Source organism: Rhinopithecus roxellana, chromosome 10 (genome assembly GCF_007565055.1).
Source record: "Rhinopithecus roxellana isolate Shanxi Qingling chromosome 10, ASM756505v1, whole genome shotgun sequence".
Taxonomy (NCBI): domain Eukaryota; kingdom Metazoa; phylum Chordata; class Mammalia; order Primates; family Cercopithecidae; genus Rhinopithecus; species Rhinopithecus roxellana.
Window position 1 is genome coordinate 84,177,151 of NC_044558.1, and position 21,059 is coordinate 84,198,209.

The 21,059-nt window shown below is 50.9% G+C and overlaps 1 protein-coding gene and 1 non-coding gene across 12 annotated transcripts in view; both read left to right on the forward strand.

Annotated features, from left to right (window-relative positions):
* The window catches only part of KDM2B (lysine demethylase 2B), a 159,031-nt gene that overhangs the window by 136,247 nt on the left and 1,725 nt on the right, over positions 1–21,059 (forward strand). For 6 of the 11 annotated variants that reach the window (XM_030938999.1, XM_030938998.1, XM_030939001.1 and 3 more), the window contains 9 exons: positions 5,006–5,149; positions 5,875–5,961; positions 6,130–6,399; positions 6,613–6,726; positions 7,370–7,408; positions 7,564–8,243; positions 9,176–9,339; positions 9,434–9,595; positions 10,364–10,582. In XM_030938999.1, coding sequence (XP_030794859.1) covers positions 5,006–5,149; positions 5,875–5,961; positions 6,130–6,399; positions 6,613–6,726; positions 7,370–7,408; positions 7,564–8,243; positions 9,176–9,339; positions 9,434–9,595; positions 10,364–10,582 — 1,879 coding nt within the window. The remainder of the gene's footprint in view (positions 1–5,005; positions 5,150–5,874; positions 5,962–6,129; positions 6,400–6,612; positions 6,727–7,369; positions 7,409–7,563; positions 8,244–9,175; positions 9,340–9,433; positions 9,596–10,363; positions 10,583–21,059) is intronic. The other 5 variants (XM_030939005.1, XM_030939000.1, XM_030939002.1 and 2 more) reach the window with 2 other exon arrangements.
* Positions 13,863–13,966, forward strand: LOC115900100. The gene has a single exon (XR_004059780.1). It is a non-coding gene; the product is annotated as a U6 spliceosomal RNA (small nuclear RNA).

The following is a 21,059-nucleotide window of genomic DNA, read 5'->3' on the forward strand; positions in this document are numbered from 1 at the left end:
GCTGTTTGTCTGTCTTCTTTGGAGAAATGTCTGAGTCCTTAGACCGTTTTTAAACTGGTTTTCTTTTCTTTTTTTGAGACAGAGTCTCACTCTTTTACCCAGGCTAGAGTGCGATGGCGCAGTTCTCAGCTCACTGCAACCTCTGCCTCCCGGGTTCAAGCAATTATCCTGCCTCAGCCTCCCAAGTAGCTGGGGTTACAGGCACGTGCCACCACACTCAGCTAATTTTTGTGTTTTTGGTAGAGGCAGGGTTTCACTCTATTGACCAGGCTGGTCTCAAACCCCTGACCTCAGTTGATCACCGCCCCACCCCTGCCCCCCGCCTTGGCCTCCCAAAATTCTGGGATTACAGGTGTGAGCCACTGCACCTGGCCTAAATCGGTTTTCTTTTGGGGTTTTTTGTTGTTGAGTTAGAGGAGTTCTAAATATGTTTTGGATATTAACCCTTATCAGGTCTCTGGTTTGCAAGGATTTTCTCCCATCCTGTAGGTTGCCTTTTCCTCTGTTGATTCTTTCCTTTGCTGCAGACGTTCAGTTTCACTGCTTGTGCTTTTAATTGGTACCCAAACCCCAGGATATTTCCATGGATTTTGGGGAATTTGTGAGCCATCCTGAAATTAAATGCATTTTTGTCTGTGTGCATGCATGGATGTGCATTTTTTGGAGACAGGGTCCATGTGACCCATTGGATCCTATAGAATGTAAAAGAGCTTGTCTATAGCAACTGTTGGTTTTTAGAACGGTGTCACCTAAAACTCAAATGTGTGCCAGCAATGAACCCACGACTGTCTTTTTCTCTTTGGCATTACTTTTTCTCCCACCCCCCCACACCCCCCCCGTGTGCTGGGCCCGGTTATAGGAAACTTGTCTTGGGTGCCCCCTTATCTTTGCTGCTCTGGTTCCTGGCACAGTGCATGCTGTTTGAAGCAAACCCATTTTTTTACGTCTCCTACTCTCTTCAGCTTGACATAGCTTCTGGAACTGATGGCAGATGCTGGCTTGGCCTGACCCTTGGTGTCCTTCTTACTCTTCTCCCAGCCCTTCTGCTCTGCCAGGGCACTTCTCACGCATTACCCACCTATGACATACGCAGCCCCACCTATCTTCCTCTTCTGTCCCCTCCCCTTGCTCCGTCGCTGGGGCTGCCTCCGTAGCTTCCTCCCCTCTCCACCATGTCCCTGCTGGTGTCCCTGCCGGTGTCGTGCAGTCTGCCCTCTGACATGAGTCCCAAGCCCCCCCCGCCAGCCCCTGCAGGAGATTTGCCTCTTGCGCCACCTCCCATCCTGCCACCTGGCTCAGAGCCAGTTCTGCCATCTGCCCCACCCCACCACAGACCCTCTTCTTGCCATGTGGGCCGTGCTTCACCCTCTGCCCCCCACTGCAGTCTGGTCTCCAGCCGTCCCCTTTGGCCCGGCCTGCTCTGCACAGGCTGCTCTGTCCTCATTCACCTTGAGGCCCTGCAGCCTTGCCCACTTGGCTTCTCTCCATCCTGTCCCGAGTCCTCCAGAAATCAGCCTCTGCTGCTTCTGAGAACTCTTGAATATGACTTTTCCATGTTTTCTTTGGATTTCAGCGACTAATGTCTTTTTCTTCCCAAATAGCTCACGGGGAGCAGCCATCTCCCTCACTCCTGCGTCCCCCAAGACCTTGTTTCAGACCGTGGCAGATGTGTGTTTGGTATTTGTGGAAGGAACGATGACTGCCTTGCCTTCTGTGTCCTGTTTATTAGAATTCAGACATTTGCGCCATTTAATCAAGTCTTTTTCACTTACCAGTGGCGTGTATATTCCCAGCCTGCTTGAAGCTCCTCTGAGCAGCGTAGTAAAGGTTGGCTACCGGTGCACCGGGTGGGATGAGGCTGACCCGCCCTGGCCTCAGGGGGCTGACAGCCAGATGCACCAAGTTTTCACACTTCAGGGTCTCAGGAACCCTTCATGCCCTTAAAACTTACGAGGACCCTAAAGAGTTTTTCTTTTATGCAGGCTATATATTTATTAATATTGACTGTATTAAAAATTTAAACTGAGTTTGGTGTGAGAGGACTTTAGCTAAAAAAAATAAATAAAAATTAAAACTGATTTTTTTTTTTTGAGACAGAGTCTCGCTCTCACCCATGCTGGAGTGCAGTGGTATACTCGTGGCTCACTGCAGCCTCTACCTCCTGGGCTCAAACAATCCTCCCACCTCAGCCTCCCGAGTAGCTGGGACTGCAGGCATTCCTATGCCCAGCTGATTTTTGTATTTTTTGTAAAGACAGGGTTTTGCCACATTGCCCAGGCTAGTCTCAAACTCCTGGACTCAGGCAATCTGCCTGCCTTGGCCTACCAAAGTGCTGGGATTACAGGCATGTGCTACCAGTCCTGGCCAAGAAAGTTTTTTTAGATTTTAAATTTATCTTAAAATATCAAGAAAGCCCATGATGTGTTAATAGAAATAACATATTTTGGCTGGGCATGGTGGCTCAAGCGTGCAATCCCAGCACTTTGGGAGGCTGAGGTGGATCACTTGAGGTGAGGAGTTTGAGACCAGCCTGGCCAACATGGTGAAACCCCATCTCTACTAAAAATACAAAAATTACCCAGCATGCCTGTAGTCCCAGCTACTTGGGAGGCTGAGGTGGGAGAATCGCCTGAACCCAGGAGGCAGACGGAGGTTACAGTGAGCCGAGATCACGTCACTCCACTCCAGACTGGGCGACAAAGCAAGATACTGTCTCAAAAATAAATAAGAAAAAAGAAACATATTTTTATGAGAAATAATTACATTTTCCAAAAACAAAAGAATAATGGCATTGTTTTATATTTTTGTAAATCTCTTTTATGTCTGGTTCATTAGAAAGGGCTTGGAATTGCCGGGCATGGTGGTTCACACCTGTGATCCTAGCACTTTGGGAGGCTGAGGCAGGTGGATCACGAGATCAGGAGTTCGAGACCGGCCTGGCCAACATGGTGAAACCCCCCCTATCTCTACTAAAAATACAAAAATAGAGCTGGGTGTGGTGGCGGGCGCCTGTGCTACTGGGGAGACTGAGGCAGGAGAATCGCTTGAACCCAGGAGGCAGAGGTTGCAATGAGTCAAGACTGTGCCACCGCACTCCAGCCTGGGTGACAGAGCAAGGTTCCGTCTCAAAAAAAAAAAAAAAAAAAAAGACCTGGAATTTTCATATCTGCTTCTGTGTTTTGTCTATTGTGATACGTTGTTTTGGAGGGAGTATGAGGAAAATTCGGCCTCACACAGATAATATACTAGTTGGAAAAGGGAGGAGTATTTTAATAGCCTTTTGGATAACTGTGGATACTCTGATACTCAACTAGAACTCAGCAGAGTTTTTTTTAAAGGTTAGTTGCAATGTGGAGTCTGAAACGGTATCAGTGAGCTGTTCACACTGTTACATTGAAAGTCATCAGCCTGTCTTGCCCTTTGAGTAGCTCATTTGCTCAGGCATGATGTTGTAACACAATGTATTGGTCATCTGGAAAATATTGGCTCCCTGAGTTAGGCGGATTTTCCAAATATTGGCACATAATATTATTTTAGAAATCACATTTGTTAATATGATCACTGATCTCATCGGAAAAGTCTCTCAGTATTGGGAAGCTGTGCAGGTTATGGTGGTTCATGTAAGTTTTCCAGAAGTCTAATTGTCATTCAGAAACTTGAATTTTGTCATTTGCAACAAATGCGGTCAGTTATTTTTCTAGAAATGACAATCTCACTTCTTTGATCTTCACAGAAATACACCAATGTCCAGGGGCTTTCTATCAGTCATTCCTTCAAGTAAAAATAATCTATGGCGAAAGTGGCCATTTCGGCTTCCAGCTCAGTCATGAGTGCCTTTCCTTTGGTACGCATCACCTGTGTGCCGAGGCACTTTACACATATTCTTATTGTCACAAAGCATCCGAAAAGGATGTGTACTCTAGGGCAAGGTTTTCTTTTTTTTTTTTTTTGAGACGGAGTCTCACTCTGTCGCCCAGGCTGGAGTGCAGTGGCCGGATCTCAGCTCACTGCAAGCTCCGCCTCCCAGGTTTACGCCATTCTCCTGCCTCAGCCTCCCGAGTAGCTGGGACTACAGGCGCCCGCCACCTCGCCTGGCTAGTTTTTTTTTTTTTTTTTTTTGTATTTTTTAGTAGAGATGGGGTTTCACCGTGTTAGCCAGGATGGTCTTGATCTCCTGACCTCATGATCCGCCCATCTTGGCCTCCCAAAGTGCTGGGATTACAGGCTTGAGCCACCGTGCCCGGCCAGGGCAAGGTTTTCATAAAGTAATTTTTACTGTTTCATCAGAGATATTCTTAGATGAAACTGGTGATCTTTTTAATAAGTGTATGGCCGTGAGTCACCTCATGGCTGCTGGTGCAGCTGGGGGCCTTGCCTTGACTGGTGCTGAGGGGCCAGCAGTTTCACCCACCAGTACAAATATCAATACTGTGCAAAAGGCAAATAACATCGGTTATTCTGAAGACAGTTCTGATCTCCTAGCCTCTCTGTAAAGGTCTTGGGAGCCCGCAGTCCATGGTCTGTGCCTTGAATACCCACTGGTGATATGCAGCCTCATCTCATCTGCATGGATCTGGGCTGGGTTCACGCCCCCGCTCCTTTGGGGCTTTTATGAATGTGAGGCCTTCCCTGACCTCCATATTTAAAATCAGTCCCCCTTCTGCCCCTCACTCCGGCCCTCTAATTTTTCCCCATGTCTCTGTCTCTAACATGCTCTGTTCTTCATTTTGTCTGCCTCCCTCCACTAAAATGTAAGCTCTGGATGGCAGAGATTTTGAGCTGTCTTGTTCCTTGCTGTATCCCCAGCAATTAAGAGTAGTATCTGGCATGCGGAGGCAGTAGCCTGATACATATTTCAGTGAATGAGTTAGTGAATGTGCCTGGGCCACTTTCTTGGGGTCTCCTGGCAGGTCGGAGGGGAGCAGCTCATTGCCCTTGACCTGGCCCCCCTGGGGGTCCATGCTCCCACCTCTGATGACTTGTCTTGTTCTCCCTGGCTCCTCAGCCAGTGCTGCCCCACACCGCCGTGTGCCTTGTGTGTGGCGAGGCGGGGAAGGAAGACACGGTGGAAGAGGAGGAAGGCAAGTTTAACCTCATGCTCATGGAGTGCTCCATCTGCAACGAAATCATCCACCCTGGATGCCTTAAGGTGAGCGGCCCAGTGGGGACAGGTGATGCTGACGCTGTGGGGCAGGTAGGGTTGCTGGAGATGCTGGTGAGGTGGTGGGATGCAGGTCGTGCGGTGAATTCCTGGAGAACCCCTGAGTCTGGGTGACCCTGTGTGTCAAGGGGATACTCCCAGGGCAAGGAGGGCCTGGAGTACCTTGGAGAGCCAGTGTCATCAAAGGAATAGACAGACCCCCACGTCCCAGGACATCAGAACTAGAGAGGGTTCCCAGAGTCTCAGCAGATGGCAAACACAGGCTGCTTGTTTGTAGTGGGCCAGAGGGAGAGCCTCCAGGTGGCTCCAGGCTTCTGGGAGAACAAGGCCCCACACTTCACTCCTTCCTTCAGCACCCAGTAGAGTCCTCTGCAAAGTCCTTTCTGCATGCCAGGCGCTGAGCTGGTGGCTTTACCCTCAGTGAGATGGGCACACTCACTTTTATGGCTGAGGGCACCAGCCCACAGAGACAGAGGGACTTGCCCAGGGTCCCAGAGAAGCACAAGGGCTCCGCCTCTGAACCCTGGCCTGGATCCACAGTTGCACGTCTCTGCCAGCCTCTGCGGCTGTGTTTTCTTTTGGCTGGAAACAGGATAGACGTGACACTGGGGAGGGGGTGCTGCTGCTTCTGGAAGACATGGCCTCACAGAGCCTTGTGCCCGTGGGCCCTCTTCTCCACTCGTCCCTCTTCTGAGTCCTGGTGTTCCCCCCAGATTAAGGAGTCAGAGGGTGTGGTCAACGACGAGCTTCCAAACTGCTGGGAGTGTCCGAAGTGTAACCACGCCGGCAAGACCGGGAAAGTGAGTGCCGGGCTCCAAGTCCCAGGGTCAGTCGGGAGTGGGGCGGGCCTGGGCCTGGCTGGGACCAGCCTGTCCCAGGAGTGTCAGGCAGGTGGGGTGCCGTGGGCCTGGGGAGGAGGAAGGGCAAGTCCAAAGGTATACAGTTGGTCTGTTCCTTCTCTCTTTTTGGCCTACAAGCAAAAGCGTGGCCCTGGCTTTAAGTATGCCTCCAACCTGCCCGGCTCCCTGCTCAAGGAGCAGAAGATGAACCGGGACAACAAGGAAGGGCAGGAACCTGCCAAGCGGAGGAGCGAATGTGAGGAGGCGCCCCGGCGCAGGTCGGACGAGCACCCCAAGAAGGTGCCGCCGGACGGCCTCCTGCGCAGAAAGTCTGATGACGTGCACCTGAGGAAGAAGCGGAAATACGAGAAGCCCCAGGAGTTGAGTGGACGCAAGCGGGTACGGACCAGGAGGGGCTGAGAGACAAAGGGGGTGGTCTGGCTGGTCCTAGGTGCTGGGTTGGAAAGATGGGGCAGGGGGTGGGCAGCGAGTAGAGCTTGGGATAATCCCAGCCTCTTGCTGCCCTGAGCAGGTCACCTAAGTCCTGAGAGCCCTGCCCCAAAGAAAGGAGGGGAAACCAGCGAGTCACTCCTCTTCCCACCCCCCCTTTAGGCCTCATCGCTTCAAACGTCCCCCGGTTCCTCCTCTCACCTCTCGCCGAGGCCCCCTCTAGGCAGCAGCCTCAGCCCCTGGTGGAGATCCAGTCTCACTTACTTCCAGCAGCAGGTGCTCCCACGACGCACGCCCTCCTGAGGCCCTGGGGACTGGCGAGTCCCGGGCTGTCCCCCACCCCACCCCGCTGGTCCTCCACCCCACTGCTGCCTCTCCTGAGGCTTCCAGGTCGGCCCCAGATCTCTGGCTCGTGGTTCTGGCTTCGCGCCTGGGAAGCTGTCTGTGACTAGAGCCTCTGTTGGTTGGGATGGAAGCTGTGAGTCCAGGGAACCTCTGAGGAGCCTGGTGGCCCTGCTCCACCCACGGGCCATGCTGTCACCAGCCACAAGGTGGCGCCAGGAGTCTCCCAGCTCTAGCCATTCCGGCTGGGCCGGGGATTCCCACAGGGCTGTGCTCCAGAACTGGCTCCCAGAGCCCAGGCTTATTTGAATGGCGGCTGCACATCTCCGGGTCTGGGGGGTGGGAGGTCAGTTGGGTGGAAACAGTTCAACCGTACTCCTACTTCCAGCTTCTTCCTTGAAAGCCACAGGCAGGGCTCGCCCGTCTGTCGGTCAGATGTGGAGATGGCATTTGCGGGGAAGGCCTCCCTCCAGCCCCTCCTCTGGAGACTGTGGACTCATGGTGGGGTGGGGTGTCGAGGGGACCAAATCCCACGAGCCCGGGGAGCAAGCTCTGCGTCCTTTCTTTTTCGTGACAGCTCAAACCTGGCAAAGAAGATAAGCTTTTCAGGAAAAAGGTACCATCTTTCCTCCCCCTCTGTGCCCCAGGCCCGAGCGGTTAGAGCTGCACAGCAGCTCCCTGGGCCACAGTCCCGTGGCAGGGGGGCGGGAAGCCTTGGGTGGGCGCAGCCCTGAGCCCTACAGGCTGACGCGTCTCCGCTCTCGCCCTCAGCGTCGGTCCTGGAAGAACGCCGAGGACCGCATGGCGCTGGCCAACAAGCCCCTCCGGCGCTTCAAGCAGGAACCCGAGGACGATCTGCCCGAGGCACCCCCAAAGACCAGGGAGAGCGACCACTCCCGCTCCAGCTCCCCCACCGCAGGACCCAGCACCGAGGGGACCGAGGGCCCGGAGGAGAAGAAGAAGGTGAAGATGCGCCGGAAGCGGCGGCTTCCCAACAAGGAGCTGAGCAGGGAGCTGAGCAAGGAGCTCAACCACGAGATCCAGAGGACGGAGAGCAGCCTGGCCAACGAGAACCAGCAGCCCATCAAGTCGGAGCCTGAGAGCGAGGGCGAGGAACCCAAGCGGCCCCCAGGCGTCTGCGAGCGTCCCCACCGCTTCAGCAAGGGGCTCAACGGCACCCCTCGCGAGCTGCGGCACCAGCTGGGACCCGGCCTGCGCAGCCCGCCCCGTGTCATCTCCCGGCCCCCACCTTCCGTGTCCCCGCCCAAGTGTATCCAGATGGAGCGCCATGTGATCCGGCCACCCCCCATCAGCCCCCCGCCTGACTCGCTACCCCTGGACGATGGGGCAGCCCACATCATGCACAGGGAGGTGTGGATGGCCGTCTTCAGCTACCTCAGCCACCAAGACCTGTGTGTCTGCATGCGGGTCTGCAGGACCTGGAACCGCTGGTGAGCAGCGGCCTGTGTAGGGCTCTAGGTTAAGGCTCAGGCGGCACCAGGGATGACTCGTGTGTGTGGAGTCGCTGGTGATGCTCTTTCCTTCCAAGCCCCAGTATGGCTTCATTGTGCTCCGCAAAGCGTTCCAGCTGGCTACAGTGTCTCCTCTGGTCTTGTCAGAGGAGGTGACCTGGTTTACTCCCTGGTTTAGCTTCCTGGAGGGTAAAGTGAGAACCACGTGAAGTCCTTGGCTTCGGAGAGTTAGTCCAGGTTTCCAGCAAGGTTGCCAGTTGCAACTTCAGGCCAGCCGATATTTACCAGCTTTCTGGACTTAGCTCTGCCTTACCCTCTTGGATGAACGGGCATGACGCCTGCTTCATGGGGTTGTTTGGAAGAACGGCCAGTAGAGGGCGTTGTAAAGCCCATGGTAAATACTTGCGGGAGGCCTGGCGCAGTGGCTCATGCCTGTAATCCCAGCACTTTACGGGCGGGTCACTTGAAGTCAGGATTTCAAGACCAGCCTGGCCAACATGGTGAAACCCCATTTCTACTAAAAATACAAAAATTAGCCGGGTGTCGTGGTGCACACCTGTAATCCTGGCTACTCGGGAGGCTGAGGCAGGAGAATCGCTTGAATGTGGGAGACAAAGGTTGTGGTGAGCAGAGATTGCACCACTACACACCAGTCTGGGAACAGAGCGAGACTCTGTCTCAATACATACATGCATACATACATACATAATTGATGGAGAGTGGAGGCCATGGCTGTCAGAGCAGATGGCAGGTGCCTGCGTCGGGGCAGGACAGGTGCTACACAGAGAAGGGTCCAGAGCGCCGAGTTAAGGAGCCTCCCAGAGGTTGGTAGGTGGGGAGAGTTAGAGCCGTGCATGGGCTCCCAGGGAGCCCCACCTCTTACGATGTGTCCCCACCTGGCCGGTCCCCAGGTGCTGCGATAAGCGGTTGTGGACCCGCATTGACCTGAACCACTGCAAGTCTATCACACCCCTGATGCTGAGTGGCATCATCCGGCGACAGCCTGTCTCCCTCGACCTCAGCTGGACCAATATCTCCAAGAAGCAGCTGAGCTGGCTCATCAACCGGCTGCCTGGTGAGCCCTGGACCAGTGGCCCGGAGTGTGTCTGCTGCAGTGGGGGGTGGGGGCGCATCCCCTGACCTTCACCCTTTTCTGTGTCCCCCTCCAGGGCTCCGGGACTTGGTGCTGTCAGGCTGCTCATGGATCGCGGTCTCGGCCCTTTGCAGCTCCAGTTGTCCGCTGCTCCGAACCCTGGATGTCCAGTGGGTGGAGGGACTAAAGGATGCCCAGATGCGGGATCTCCTGTCCCCGCCCACGGACAACAGGCCAGGTGAGTTGCCAGGCTGGGGGTTTCTGTGGGGGTGGGGTGACCGAGCTAGGCTGTTAGATCTGCTTTTACCCTCAGACCTCAGCATGTCCTCCATTGTTCTCAGGCCCCAGCCCTTCCCCAGAGGACATAGGGATGAGTCTCTGCTGCCGTGTTCTCAGTTTGCTTCGGGCACAGAGGGGATCTGGGAGGAGGCAGGGGCTCCTGTGCACATGCGAGACTCGCTCATGGGACTCCATGTGCGTTTCACTGCTTTCCTGTTGACTCGCTCATGGGACTCCGTGTGCGTCTCACTGCTTTCCTGTTGACTTCCTCATGGGGCTCGGCGTGCATTTCACTGCTTTCCTGTTGACTTGCCCCTTGTTGGTTTCAAGTCTCCACGGCCATCAGGATCAGTGTGGTTGTGCAAGGGCTTCCAGTATGGCGCCTCCCCCTGGGCTGGACTGGACTGCCTAGGTCTGTGCTTCTTGCCAAGTCACGGGGATTGGAGGTGCTGCGCGGCCTCTGCACTGTTTGGCTGATGACTACTGGGTGGAATGTGGGCTCAGTGTTTCTAGTCTTTTAGTTTTTCAAGAGAATCTGGAAATCTAAGTTCTGATATGGAGTCTGATTTTTAACTGTTGGAATTCTGATTTTGGGAGGAAGCAGTTTGTAACTAAATGAGATCTGAGTGTTCTTTCTGGCTGGTGGGCCTTTTTAGAGTGTCATGTCAGCGTGACCAGGCCTCCCCGGTCAGATTGACGGGTTGCCCCCTCCTTCCCGCCCCACCAGGTCAGATGGACAATCGGAGCAAGCTCCGGAACATCGTGGAGCTGCGCCTGGCAGGCCTGGACATCACAGATGCCTCCCTGCGGCTCATCATCCGCCACATGCCCCTGCTCTCCAAGCTCCACCTCAGTTACTGTAACCACGTCACCGACCAGTCCATCAACCTGCTCACCGCTGTTGGCACCACCACCCGAGACTCCTTAACCGAGATCAACCTGTCTGGTGAGTCAGGGGCCCCCATCAAGTCTGCCCGGCACTCCGTGGGAGGGCCAGGAGGTTCACATTTGTGGAAGATGACTCGTGTGTTCACAACTATGTGGTCACAGTGCTAGGTGTCTGGTTTACTGAGACAGCCCCATCCAGAGGGGAAACACATTAAACAAAGAGTTACTGTTGGCTGGGTGCGGCGGCTCATGACTGTAATCTCAGCACTTTGGGAGGCTGAGGCAGGTGGATCATAAGGACAGGAGTTCGAGACTAGCCTGGCCAACATGGTGAAACCCCATCTCTGCAAAAATAATACAAAAACTAGCCGGGCATGGTGCCCGGCACCTGTAATCCCAGCTACTTGGGAGGCTGAGGCAGGAGAATTGCTTGAAACTGGAAGGTGGAGGTTGCTGTGAGCCAAGATTGCATCGCTGCACTCTCCAGCCTAGGTGACAAGACCAAAACTCTGTCTCAAAAAAAAAAGTTACTGTTGGAGTTGTAGTAATTGCTACCCCCAGAATAGTGCCGGTTAGCAGCGGCCATGAGCACACAGCAGTGGTTCCTGACTGAAAATATGGACAAGGGACAGCTTCCCCAGGGGGTGCAGAGGAGCCGGTGCCTGACAACCAGGGTGTGGACATAGTGGGGGCCGGGGGGCGAGGGCCCTGGTGGGCAGGAGGGAGCTTGGTTTCTGCCTTTGCTGTCATTGCTTACATGCACCCCTTGTGACTCTGCTATCAAGGGGCCTGTTGTTGGAGAGAAAAAAACCCACAGTTAGTTCCATTATTGTTCTGTGTCTGTCGCTGTGGTGGCAGGATCTTCACTCGCTCCGTTTGCTGGCGGGGCGGCAGTTGGTTCTGAAGGACTTGGGGCTCCAGTATGCAGCGAGGTACACAGAGCAGTGCTGCCTGCTCTTAGCCCAACTAACCCAATTTTGGTCTGGTAGCTTAGGATAGTCTGGACTGGGGGGGTGTCGGGTTTGGGTGAGACCAAAAAAAGAAAGAGAAAAAGAAACTTAACTTACGGGTTGTTTTTTTTTTTTTTTGAGACGGAGTCTCGTTCTGTCGCCCAGGCTGGAGTACAGCAGCGCGATCTCGGCTCACTGCAAGCTCCGCCCTCTGGGTTTACGCCACTCTCCTGCCTCAGCCTCCCGAGTAGCTGGGACTACAGGCGCTCGCCACCTCGCCCGGCTAATTTTTTGTATTTTTAGTAGAGACGGGGTTTCACCATGCTAGCCAGGATGGTCTCGATCTTCTGACCTCGTGATCCACCCGCCGTGGACTCCCAGAGTGTTGGGATTACAGGCGTGAGCCACCGTGCCCGGCCAGGTTTTTTTTTTTTTTTACCCTCAGAAATTACCAAGTACTAAAGACACCCCCATCTCACCAAATTACATTTTGACACAGCGCAGTGGTGACGTACACGTTGTTTTCTCCTCTGCATCCCGCATTCATGCCTGATAAACTATCTGGCAACCGTGCCTCATAGCAGGGGCATGGGAGCTTTGGATGGGATGAGATCATTCAGGACCTAGGAAGCCATTCTTTCTCCTTATGAAGTTCTGATGACAGGGATTGTTCCACCTCGTGGAGGCAAAGAACCAGAGTGAATTGCTTCTCCAGCTCAAGGGCCAGGTCACGGGCTTGAATTGGTGGTGGGGCTGCCCTTTGGAGAGGGTCTGGGAGTCATCTTACTCTAAGTGCTGGCATTTTATTAAATCACTTCATTATATCCTGGTTTAGTTATTATGGATGCGTAGCAGAGATCTCAGTATAAATTCCCTCCCCTGCGGTTTGGGCCAGGCTGTGTGTGTGTGTGTGTGTGTGTGTGTGTGTGTGTGTGCGTGCGCAAATCATCTTTGGCATTTTGTTTTTCCAGCATGATAAATTGAGGTCATCTTTTCATCTCAGTGCATAAGCTCTCTGCATTCTTTTTTGTCTTTTTTTTTTTTTTTTTTCTTTTGAGATGGAGCTTTGCTCTGTCGCCCAGGCTGGAGTGCAGTGGTGCAATCTCGGCTCACTCCAACCTCTGCCTCCCACGTTCCAGTGATTCTTCTGCCTCAGTCTGCCAAGTAGCTGGGATTACAGGCGCCTGCCACCACGCGTGGCTGTTTTGTATTTTTTTTTTTTTTTTTTGAGACGGAGTCTCGCTCTGTCGCCCGGGCTGGAGTGCAGTGGCCGGATCTCGGCTCACTGCAAGCTCCGCCTCCCGGGTTTACGCCATTCTCCTACCTCAGCCTCCGAGTAGCTGGGACTACAGGCACCCGCCACCTTGCCCGGCTAGGTTTTTTTTGTATTTTTTAGTAGAGACAGGGTTTCACGGTGTTAGCCAGGATGGTCTCGATCTCCTGACCTCGTGATCTGCCCGTCTCGGCCTCCCAAAGTGCTGGGATTACAAGCTTGAGCCACCGCGCCCGGCCTAAGTTTTGTATTTTTAGTAGAGATGGGGTTTCACCATGTTGGCCAGGCTGGTCTCAAACTCCTGACCTCAGGTGATCCACCCATCTCTGCCTCCCAAAGTGCTGGGATTACAGGTGTGAGCCACCACACCCGGCCTGCATTCTTGTTAAGAGCTGTGATGGGCATGGTGGCTCACGCCTGTAATCCCAGCACTTTGGGAGGCTGAGGCAGGCGGATCATGAGGTCAGAAGATCGAGACCATCCTGGCTAACACGGTGAAACCCCGTCTCTCCTAAAAAAGAAAATACAAAAAAAATTAGCTGGGCGAGGTGGCGGGCGCCTGTAGTCCCAGCTACTTGGGAGGCTGAGGCAGGAGAATGGTGTGAACCCAGGAGGTGGAGCTTGCAGTGAGCTGTGATCGTGCCACTGCACTCCAGCCTGGGCGACAGAGTGAGACTCCATCTCAAAAAAAAAAAAAAAAAAAAAAAGAGCTGTGAAGTATATTAAGGCGTATCTCTATACTTAGACTCTTCTAGATTTTCTTTGAAAAAACAAACTTCCCCTCTCATCGGTGTAACTAGTTGAGTTACTGGAAAAATAAACTTATCCTGATGTAAGCACCAGACATGGAAAACTAGTCTGTGCCACGAAATAGATGACAGTTGACATGCCTCAAGATCCTTAAACTTGGTTGGAGGGTCTGGTCTCGAGACAAGGGAAGTTGCAATTCTAGCTATTGTTCTGGCCAAATTCCATCCTGGAAAATTTATTGGGTGCTCAAGGCAGTCCCTTGCCTTTCCCTTCTCCACCCCGTCCTCACTACCTGAGGCAACACCTTAAACTCTTGAATTCTTTCTTCCAGTGTTTACCTCCGCTATTTCAAACTAGCAATCCTAGTGCTCACTTTGGCAGCCCATTTGCTAAAATTGGAACAACACAGAGATGAGCATGGCCCCTGCACAAGGATGACATGCAAATGCGTGAAGTGTTCCATATTTTTAATTAAAAACAAAATGAAAAAATACAAAGCCTATACTGCAATTTCTTTTTTTCTTCCCATGTGGATATTATGTATGTATTAACTTGCTATTAGATAACATGAGGATTTATTACTGTTGTATCCTTCCCTCCCACCCCCCCACCCCCATTTTTCTCCCTCCATCTTTTCCAATTTTTGGTTGTCACTATTCTTTCACTTATTATGACCATGTTAAGTGCTGGGCACTGTTGAGCCAAACAGTGTATTATGAGTACATTTTATTTCTTGCTCAATGTTTTTGTTGTTTAATTGCCTCATTTTGTTTGCTTAGTTTCTATGCAAATGGTACAACAGAATTGAATGCTCTCCCCCTCCCCACCCCCAACTCATCAGTCTCTTGACCAGTTTTTGTAGGAGACTTGCCTCCTGACTTCTTTTCCTCCCCTTCCGTTTTCTCCTCTGGGACTGGCCGCCCCCGCCTGCTGCACCACTGCCATCCTGGACTCCTTTAGTCTCTGTCTTGTCCTAGGTACCTTCCTTCCTTGATCTCATATCTTCTTTTTTGGTTTACTATCACGTTTGCTGAGAGACATTTTCTAGACCGTGTGTGTCTGGATTTGTTTTTATTATACCCTCCCATTTAGTTGCTAGTTCTGCTGGATATAGAACCCTAATCTGGGAGCCTGCTGCTACAGTAAGTAGGAGGTTTTGCTCCACCATCTTCTGCCTTCCAGAGGCAGGGTCCAAAACTATTTGATTCTTCATCTGTCAGTGAATCTTTTCTCTCCTTGTCAGTTAATAGGAAGTTGTCTCTAGTTGTCTGCACTTTTCGATGACAAACTTCGGTTTGAGTCCATTTCACCTACCATGCTGAACACTCACAGAAGCCCTTCAGTCTGGACGTCTATGTTCTTCCGTTGTAGAAAAACTTCTTGAATTCTTTCTTAACTTCCTCCCCTTCTGTTTTCCTCTTTCTGGACTAGTCCTCTGATTCCTGTCTTCCCTCCTCATTTCCATGTCAATGTCTTTTTGCTGTATTTTCTGTGAGTTTTCCCTTACTTTATCATACAACCTTTTTTTTTTTTTTTCTTGAGACGGAGTCTCACTCTGTCGCCCAGGCTGGAGTGCGGTGGCGCAATCTCAGCTCACTGCAAGCTCCGCCTCCCGGGTTCACGCCATTCTCCTGCCTCAGCCTCCCGAGTAGCTGGGACTACAGGCGCCTGCCACCTCGCCCAGCTAATTTTTTGTATTTTTAGTAGAGATGGGGTTTCACCATGTTAGGCAGGATGATCTCAATCTCCTGACCTCGTGATCCCCCCGCCTCGGCCTTCCAAAGTGCTAGGATTACAGGCGTGAGCCACCGCGCCTGACTACAGCTTACACACTGAGTTTTTCATTTCTGCTGTTGTGCAGTTCAACCATATGAAACTGCTGTTTTTATAGATGTTGGCATTTTCATATGGTTCAACCTATATGTTTAGTTTTCAAGCTGTATTCTCTGAACGTTTTGTGGAATGGCCTGTTACTGTTTTTTGGAGCCAGATACTTTCCTACCTGAGGATATGAATGATTGTTTTATTTTCTTCTCTCTGTGTTGACTGTTCCTTTCAAATGCTGTCGGTGGCCTTCGGCAGAGGCTCTCCTCAACTTGAGTGCTGATGCTTGCTTGTCCCTCCACTCAAGGGTGATCAGAGTGGGCACACTGTTGGAGCTTGTCTGCTATGGACGACACTTACAGTGTGGTCTCTGTGGGTCCTTTCTTTGGAGAAACCTGGACATCATATCTTTTGAACTTCTTCTTAAGCTAGTCAGGATTGCCAAAAAGACTCTCCTTGATCTCCTAAGGGTGTAGGCTGGACCGCTGTTGGTATGGCCAAGTATGGGGCTTGATAGGGGAAGGAGGTTCTCAACAGTCAGCAGGTAAATTTTCCCTTAGCCCCACTTTTGAGTGGGCACCCCTACTTTCTGTGCCCACTGGAACCCAGCCCATCAGAGACTAAAACCCCAGTCTTCTGCTGGGGAAGGAATCCAGACATCTTACTACTCCTTGAATAGATTTCAACCAGTGCTTCTGTTACACCATCTTTAGCCCCACTTCCAATGTACCTGTCACTTTCAATGCAAGAGCAATTTCTGAGAAATCACCACTAAACACCTTAGAGGTGTTCTGTAGAATAATTATTCTTTTCTGCTTTCCCGTCAGCCACTTTAGGGTTAAGCTTTCTCAAGTCTCCTAAATTGTTACCTCTTCTTCAACTTCCAAAATTAGAAAAATAATTATGTTGTAGTAAAATAATACGTAATATAAAATAGACCACTTTAGCCATTTTGGGGCACATAATTCAGTGGCATTAAGTACATTCACAGTGCTGTGCAACTGTCACCAACATCCATCTCCAGACTTTTTTGGTTTTAGAGACAGGGTCTTGCTATGTTGCCCAGGCTGGTCTCAAACCCCTGGGCTCAAGCAGTCCTCCTGCCCCAGCCTCCCAAAATGTTAGAATTACAGGCATGAGCCACTGCACCTGGCCTTTTTTATTTTCCCCCTTTGTTGGCTGTGATTTTGGTGTCATATCAATCTTGGTAAAGTCTAATGTCATGAAAATTTTCCCCTATGTTCTCTTTTTCTTTTTTCAAGACGAAGTCTTGCTCTGTCGCCCAGACTTGAGTGCAGTGGTGTGATGTCAGCTCACTGCAGCTTCCGCCTCCTAGGTTCATGCGATTCTCATGCCTCAGTCTCCAAGTAGCTGGGACTACAGGTGTCTGACCCCACACCCCACTAATTTTTGTATTTTTAGTAGAGACGAGGTTTCACCATATTGGCCAGGCTGGTCTCGAACTCCTGATCTTGTGATCCACTTGCCTCGGTTTCCCAAAGTGCTGGGATTACAGGCATGAGCCACTGCACACAGCCGGGTCCAGCTTACTCTTTTGCATGTTGAAATCCAATTTTCCCAGCAATATTTATTGAAAAGATTGCCTATTACTTCATTGAATGCTGTTGGCACCCTTTTCAAAAATCACTTTACCGTATATTTGAGGGTTTGTTTCTGGGCTCCTGATTCTTTTTTTTTTTTTTTTTTTTTTTTTTTTTGATACAGTCTCACTCTGTTGCCCAGCCTGGACTGCAGTGCAGTGGCACGATCTTGGCTCACTGCAACCTCCACTCCCCGGGTTCAAGTGATTCTCCTGCCTCAGCCTCCTTTGTAGCTGGGAGTATAGGTGTGTGCCACCACGCCATGTTGGCCAGGCTGGTCTTGAACTCCTGACCTCAGGTGATCCGCCCACCTCAGCCTCCCAAAGTGCTGGGATTACAGGTGTGAGTCACCACACCTGGCTCAGCTCTTGATTCTCTTCCATTGGTCTATATGTCTATCCTTATTCCTGTAATGTGCTTTATTTATGAATGAATGAATGACAGGGGCTTACTCTGTCATCCAGGCTGGAGTGCAGTGGTGTGATCATGTCTCGCTGCAGGCTCCACCTCCCAGGCTCAAGTGATCCTCCCACCTCAACCTCCCATGTAGTTGGGACTAGAGGTACATACCACCATGTTCGGCTAATTTTGGTATTTTTTTTTTTTATAGAGACAGGCTTTTGCTATGTTGCTCAGGCTGGTCTTGAACTCATAGGCTCAAGTCATCCACCCACCTCAGCCTCCCAAGTGCTGGTCTTACAGGCATGAGCCATCGCGCTTAGCCTATGTATTTTATTTTATTTGGAGACGGGATCTCACTGTGTTGCTCAGGCTGGAATCATACTCCTGGGCTCAAGTGATTTTCCACCTCAGCTTCAGATTAGCTCAAGTTCTTCAACTTTGTTCTTTTTCTGGATTGTTTGGACAACTTGGAGCCCCATGCATTCACATGAATTTTAGGATAGGTTTTTCTATTTCTGCAAAAAACACTACTAGGATTTTAGAGCAATGTCATTGAGTCTGTAGATTTCTGTGGATAGTGCTGACATCTTAATAGTATTAAGTCTTCCAATCCATGAACATAGGATGACTTTCCATTTATTTATGTCTAATTTAGTTTTTTTGGCAGTGCTTTACAGTCTTCAAAGTACAAGTCTTTCCTTGGTTAAATTTATTCCTGAAGCTAGGCATGGTGGCACACACCTATAGTCCCAGCTACTCAGGAAGCTGAGGTGGGAGGATCACTTGAGCCCAGGAGTCCTAGACCAGCCTGGGCAAAGTAGTGAGATTCCAGATCTAAAATGTTTAAAGGCCAAGGGAGAACTGATGAGGATGCTAACAAAAGTGATGTTCCTCCACAGGCTGGCGGGCGGGCGGGCGGGCCCCCATGCGCCAGCAGGAAACATCTGTCAGCCTGCCTGTGGAGGGTCCAAGAAACCAGGCTGCAGTGAACTCTGACGCACAGAGGGAGCAAAGGAAAGTCTTCTCCTTCTAGCTTCTTTGTTGGAAGGGTCTTTGGGCTCCAGTTTTGGGGAATATTTGAACCACAAGCCAGGAAGAATGCTGGCTGGGCATGAATGAGCCTCCAAAGAGGACCCAAATTAGTACTCAAAGACAACTCAGAAAAGGAGCCAGCTGGGCCTCTAGGTCTCACTTCACACTGAGTGCTGCCTTACCACCGACAGGTGACTGCCAGGATGCACCTGAGGCCCCCTCAGTCGTCTGACAGCCGCAGGCCATGGCAGTGTGCCAGTCAGACGGCAGAGTTCTCTGGCATGGGAGTTGCCTGCTCTGGTGCTTGAAGGTGCCAAGGGAGAGGCAGGACTTCGGTCAGTCCCTTCTAGCCAGGAACTAGGCAAACATTGGAGGAGGAAAATATCCCTGAGCTGGTGATGGAGTGGGGACAGCATAGCTGGATCTGAGTAAGGAATGAGACACATTCTGGGGATGAGCTAAACAGTGCTCTGGAAGGCAGATAGGGAGCTGGGAACAGGGTCAAGATGAAAGATTCTGAGGGTGATTTCTTGCTGAAAATGTCTAGCCTGAATCTAAGCAAGCCTCTGGGATATCTGCAGTTTATAGGAAAAACAGGAGATAAGAAACAAGCTAAATGACACCTTGAAGATGACAAATGAGAATGTGGGACATCCTCTAAGAAAACCATCCTGGTCAGACGGGCTCAACACCTATAATCCCAGTGGTTTGGGAGGCTGGGTGGGGAGGATAGCTTGAGACCAGGAGTTCGAATCTAACTGGTCAACATGTCATAGTAAATAATGAAAAATGAAAAGTATTTGAAAATAAGCTTATGTTATATTAGTAAAATCCCTATTCTTTATACTTAAGACGAATCAAGTATTGAGTTTTGAGGATCATGAGTTTCCTGAAGGAATTGTATGATAATATTCTACAACTTCCTTCATCATTGGATTTTGCAGTAAGATTATAAAGAGGGTCAGGCATTTGAGGGGGAACTACTTGAGGGATTAATTAGAAGATTAAGGGATACCCTTTGAAAAACTGAGTTATTGCCGGGCACAGTGGCTCACACCTGTAATCCCAGCACTTTGGGAGGCTGAGCCGGGTGGATCACCTGAGTTCAGGAGTTCAAGACCAGCCTGGCCAACACAGGGAAACCCCGTCTCTACTAAAAATACAAAAAATTAGGCCAGGCGCGGTGGCTCAAGCCTGTAATCCCAGCACTTTGGGAGGCCGAGGCGGGCGGATCACGAAGTCACGAGATCAAGACCATCCTGGCTAACACGGTGAAACCCCGTCTCTACTAAAAATACAAAAAAAAAGAAATTAGCCAGATGTGGTGGCGGCGCCTGTAGTCCCAGCTACTCTGGAGGCTGAGGCAGGAGAATGGCGTGAACCTGGGAGGCGGAGCTTGCAGTGAGCTGAGATCGCGCCACTGCACTCCAGCCTGGGCGACAGAGTGAGACTCCGTCTCAAAAAAAAAATACAAATACAAATACAAAAAATTAGCCGGGCGTGGTGGCGGGCGCCTGTAGTCCAGCTACTCGGGAGGCTGAGGCAGGAGAATGTCGTGAACCCGGGAGGCGAGGTGGAACTTGCACTGAGCCAAGATCGCCTCACCGCACTCCAGCCTGGGCAACAAGAGCAAAACTCCGTCTCCAAAAAAAACCAAAACCACAAAAAACTGAGTTGTCTGTTGAAGCATCTCTCTGTCAGCATTGTCATTTTCCCATCTTCAGTCTAAAAGCACGGCCTTCACTTGTGAATGCCTATGTGGACAGCTTTCCAGTACCGCTGCTCCACATGAATTGGTGAGCATCTGTTTGAAGATTCTGTGCTGATGTGGAGGACACTGTCTGAAAGGACTGGCTGTATAAAGGAAGTCAGTTTGGGGGCTCACGTGGTGCTCTGACTTTACTACTTTACACCACCTCCTCGCCTGCAGGGATTTTGATAACATGTAGATAGCACAGGCTTTGTATGTATGATTGTGGTTTTCCCTTAGTATTTTTATTCCCACTCAGTTTAATAGAGAAATGAAAGTGTTGATACTAAGGATGATTAGCAAAGGTCACAAATGTAATACCATTGAGGCCGGGCACAGTAGCTCAAGCCTGTAATCCCAGTACTTTGGGAGGCCGAGGCGGGCAGATCACATGAGGTCAGGAGTTTGAGGCCGGCTTGGACAACACGGTGGAACACAGTTTCTACTAAAAATGCCAAAAAAAAAAAAAAAAAAAAAAAAAAAAAGCCTGGTGGGTGCCTGTAATTCCAGCTATTCGGGAGGCTGAGGCAGGAGAATCACTTAAACCTGGGAGGCGGAGGTTGCAGTGAGCCAAGATTGCGCCATTGCACCCCAGCCTGGGTGACAAGAGTGAGACTCTGCCTCCAAAAAAAAAGGAAAGAAAAGAAAAGCACAAAGGGTGTGTCTGCAGATGAGGGTGTGATGAAGTCTGAATTCTGCTTTTGCTAGAAGGGCATGTTAGTCTGGTGCCTAGGCTGCTGGAACACGGTGAGTCCTGGCGTTAGGACCAAACAGCTGTCCCTCGTGCTGTGAATTGCTCCAAAGCACTGGGGCCTACAAAAGCAAAAATGATCCCAAGATGCCGTTAGCAATGTTCTTTCTGTGAACCCAGCAATGCCCCTCTGGGAATTTATCTGAAGGGAAGAGGCAGATAAATGCACAGTAATAGACACAGAGCAGTATTCATCAACAAT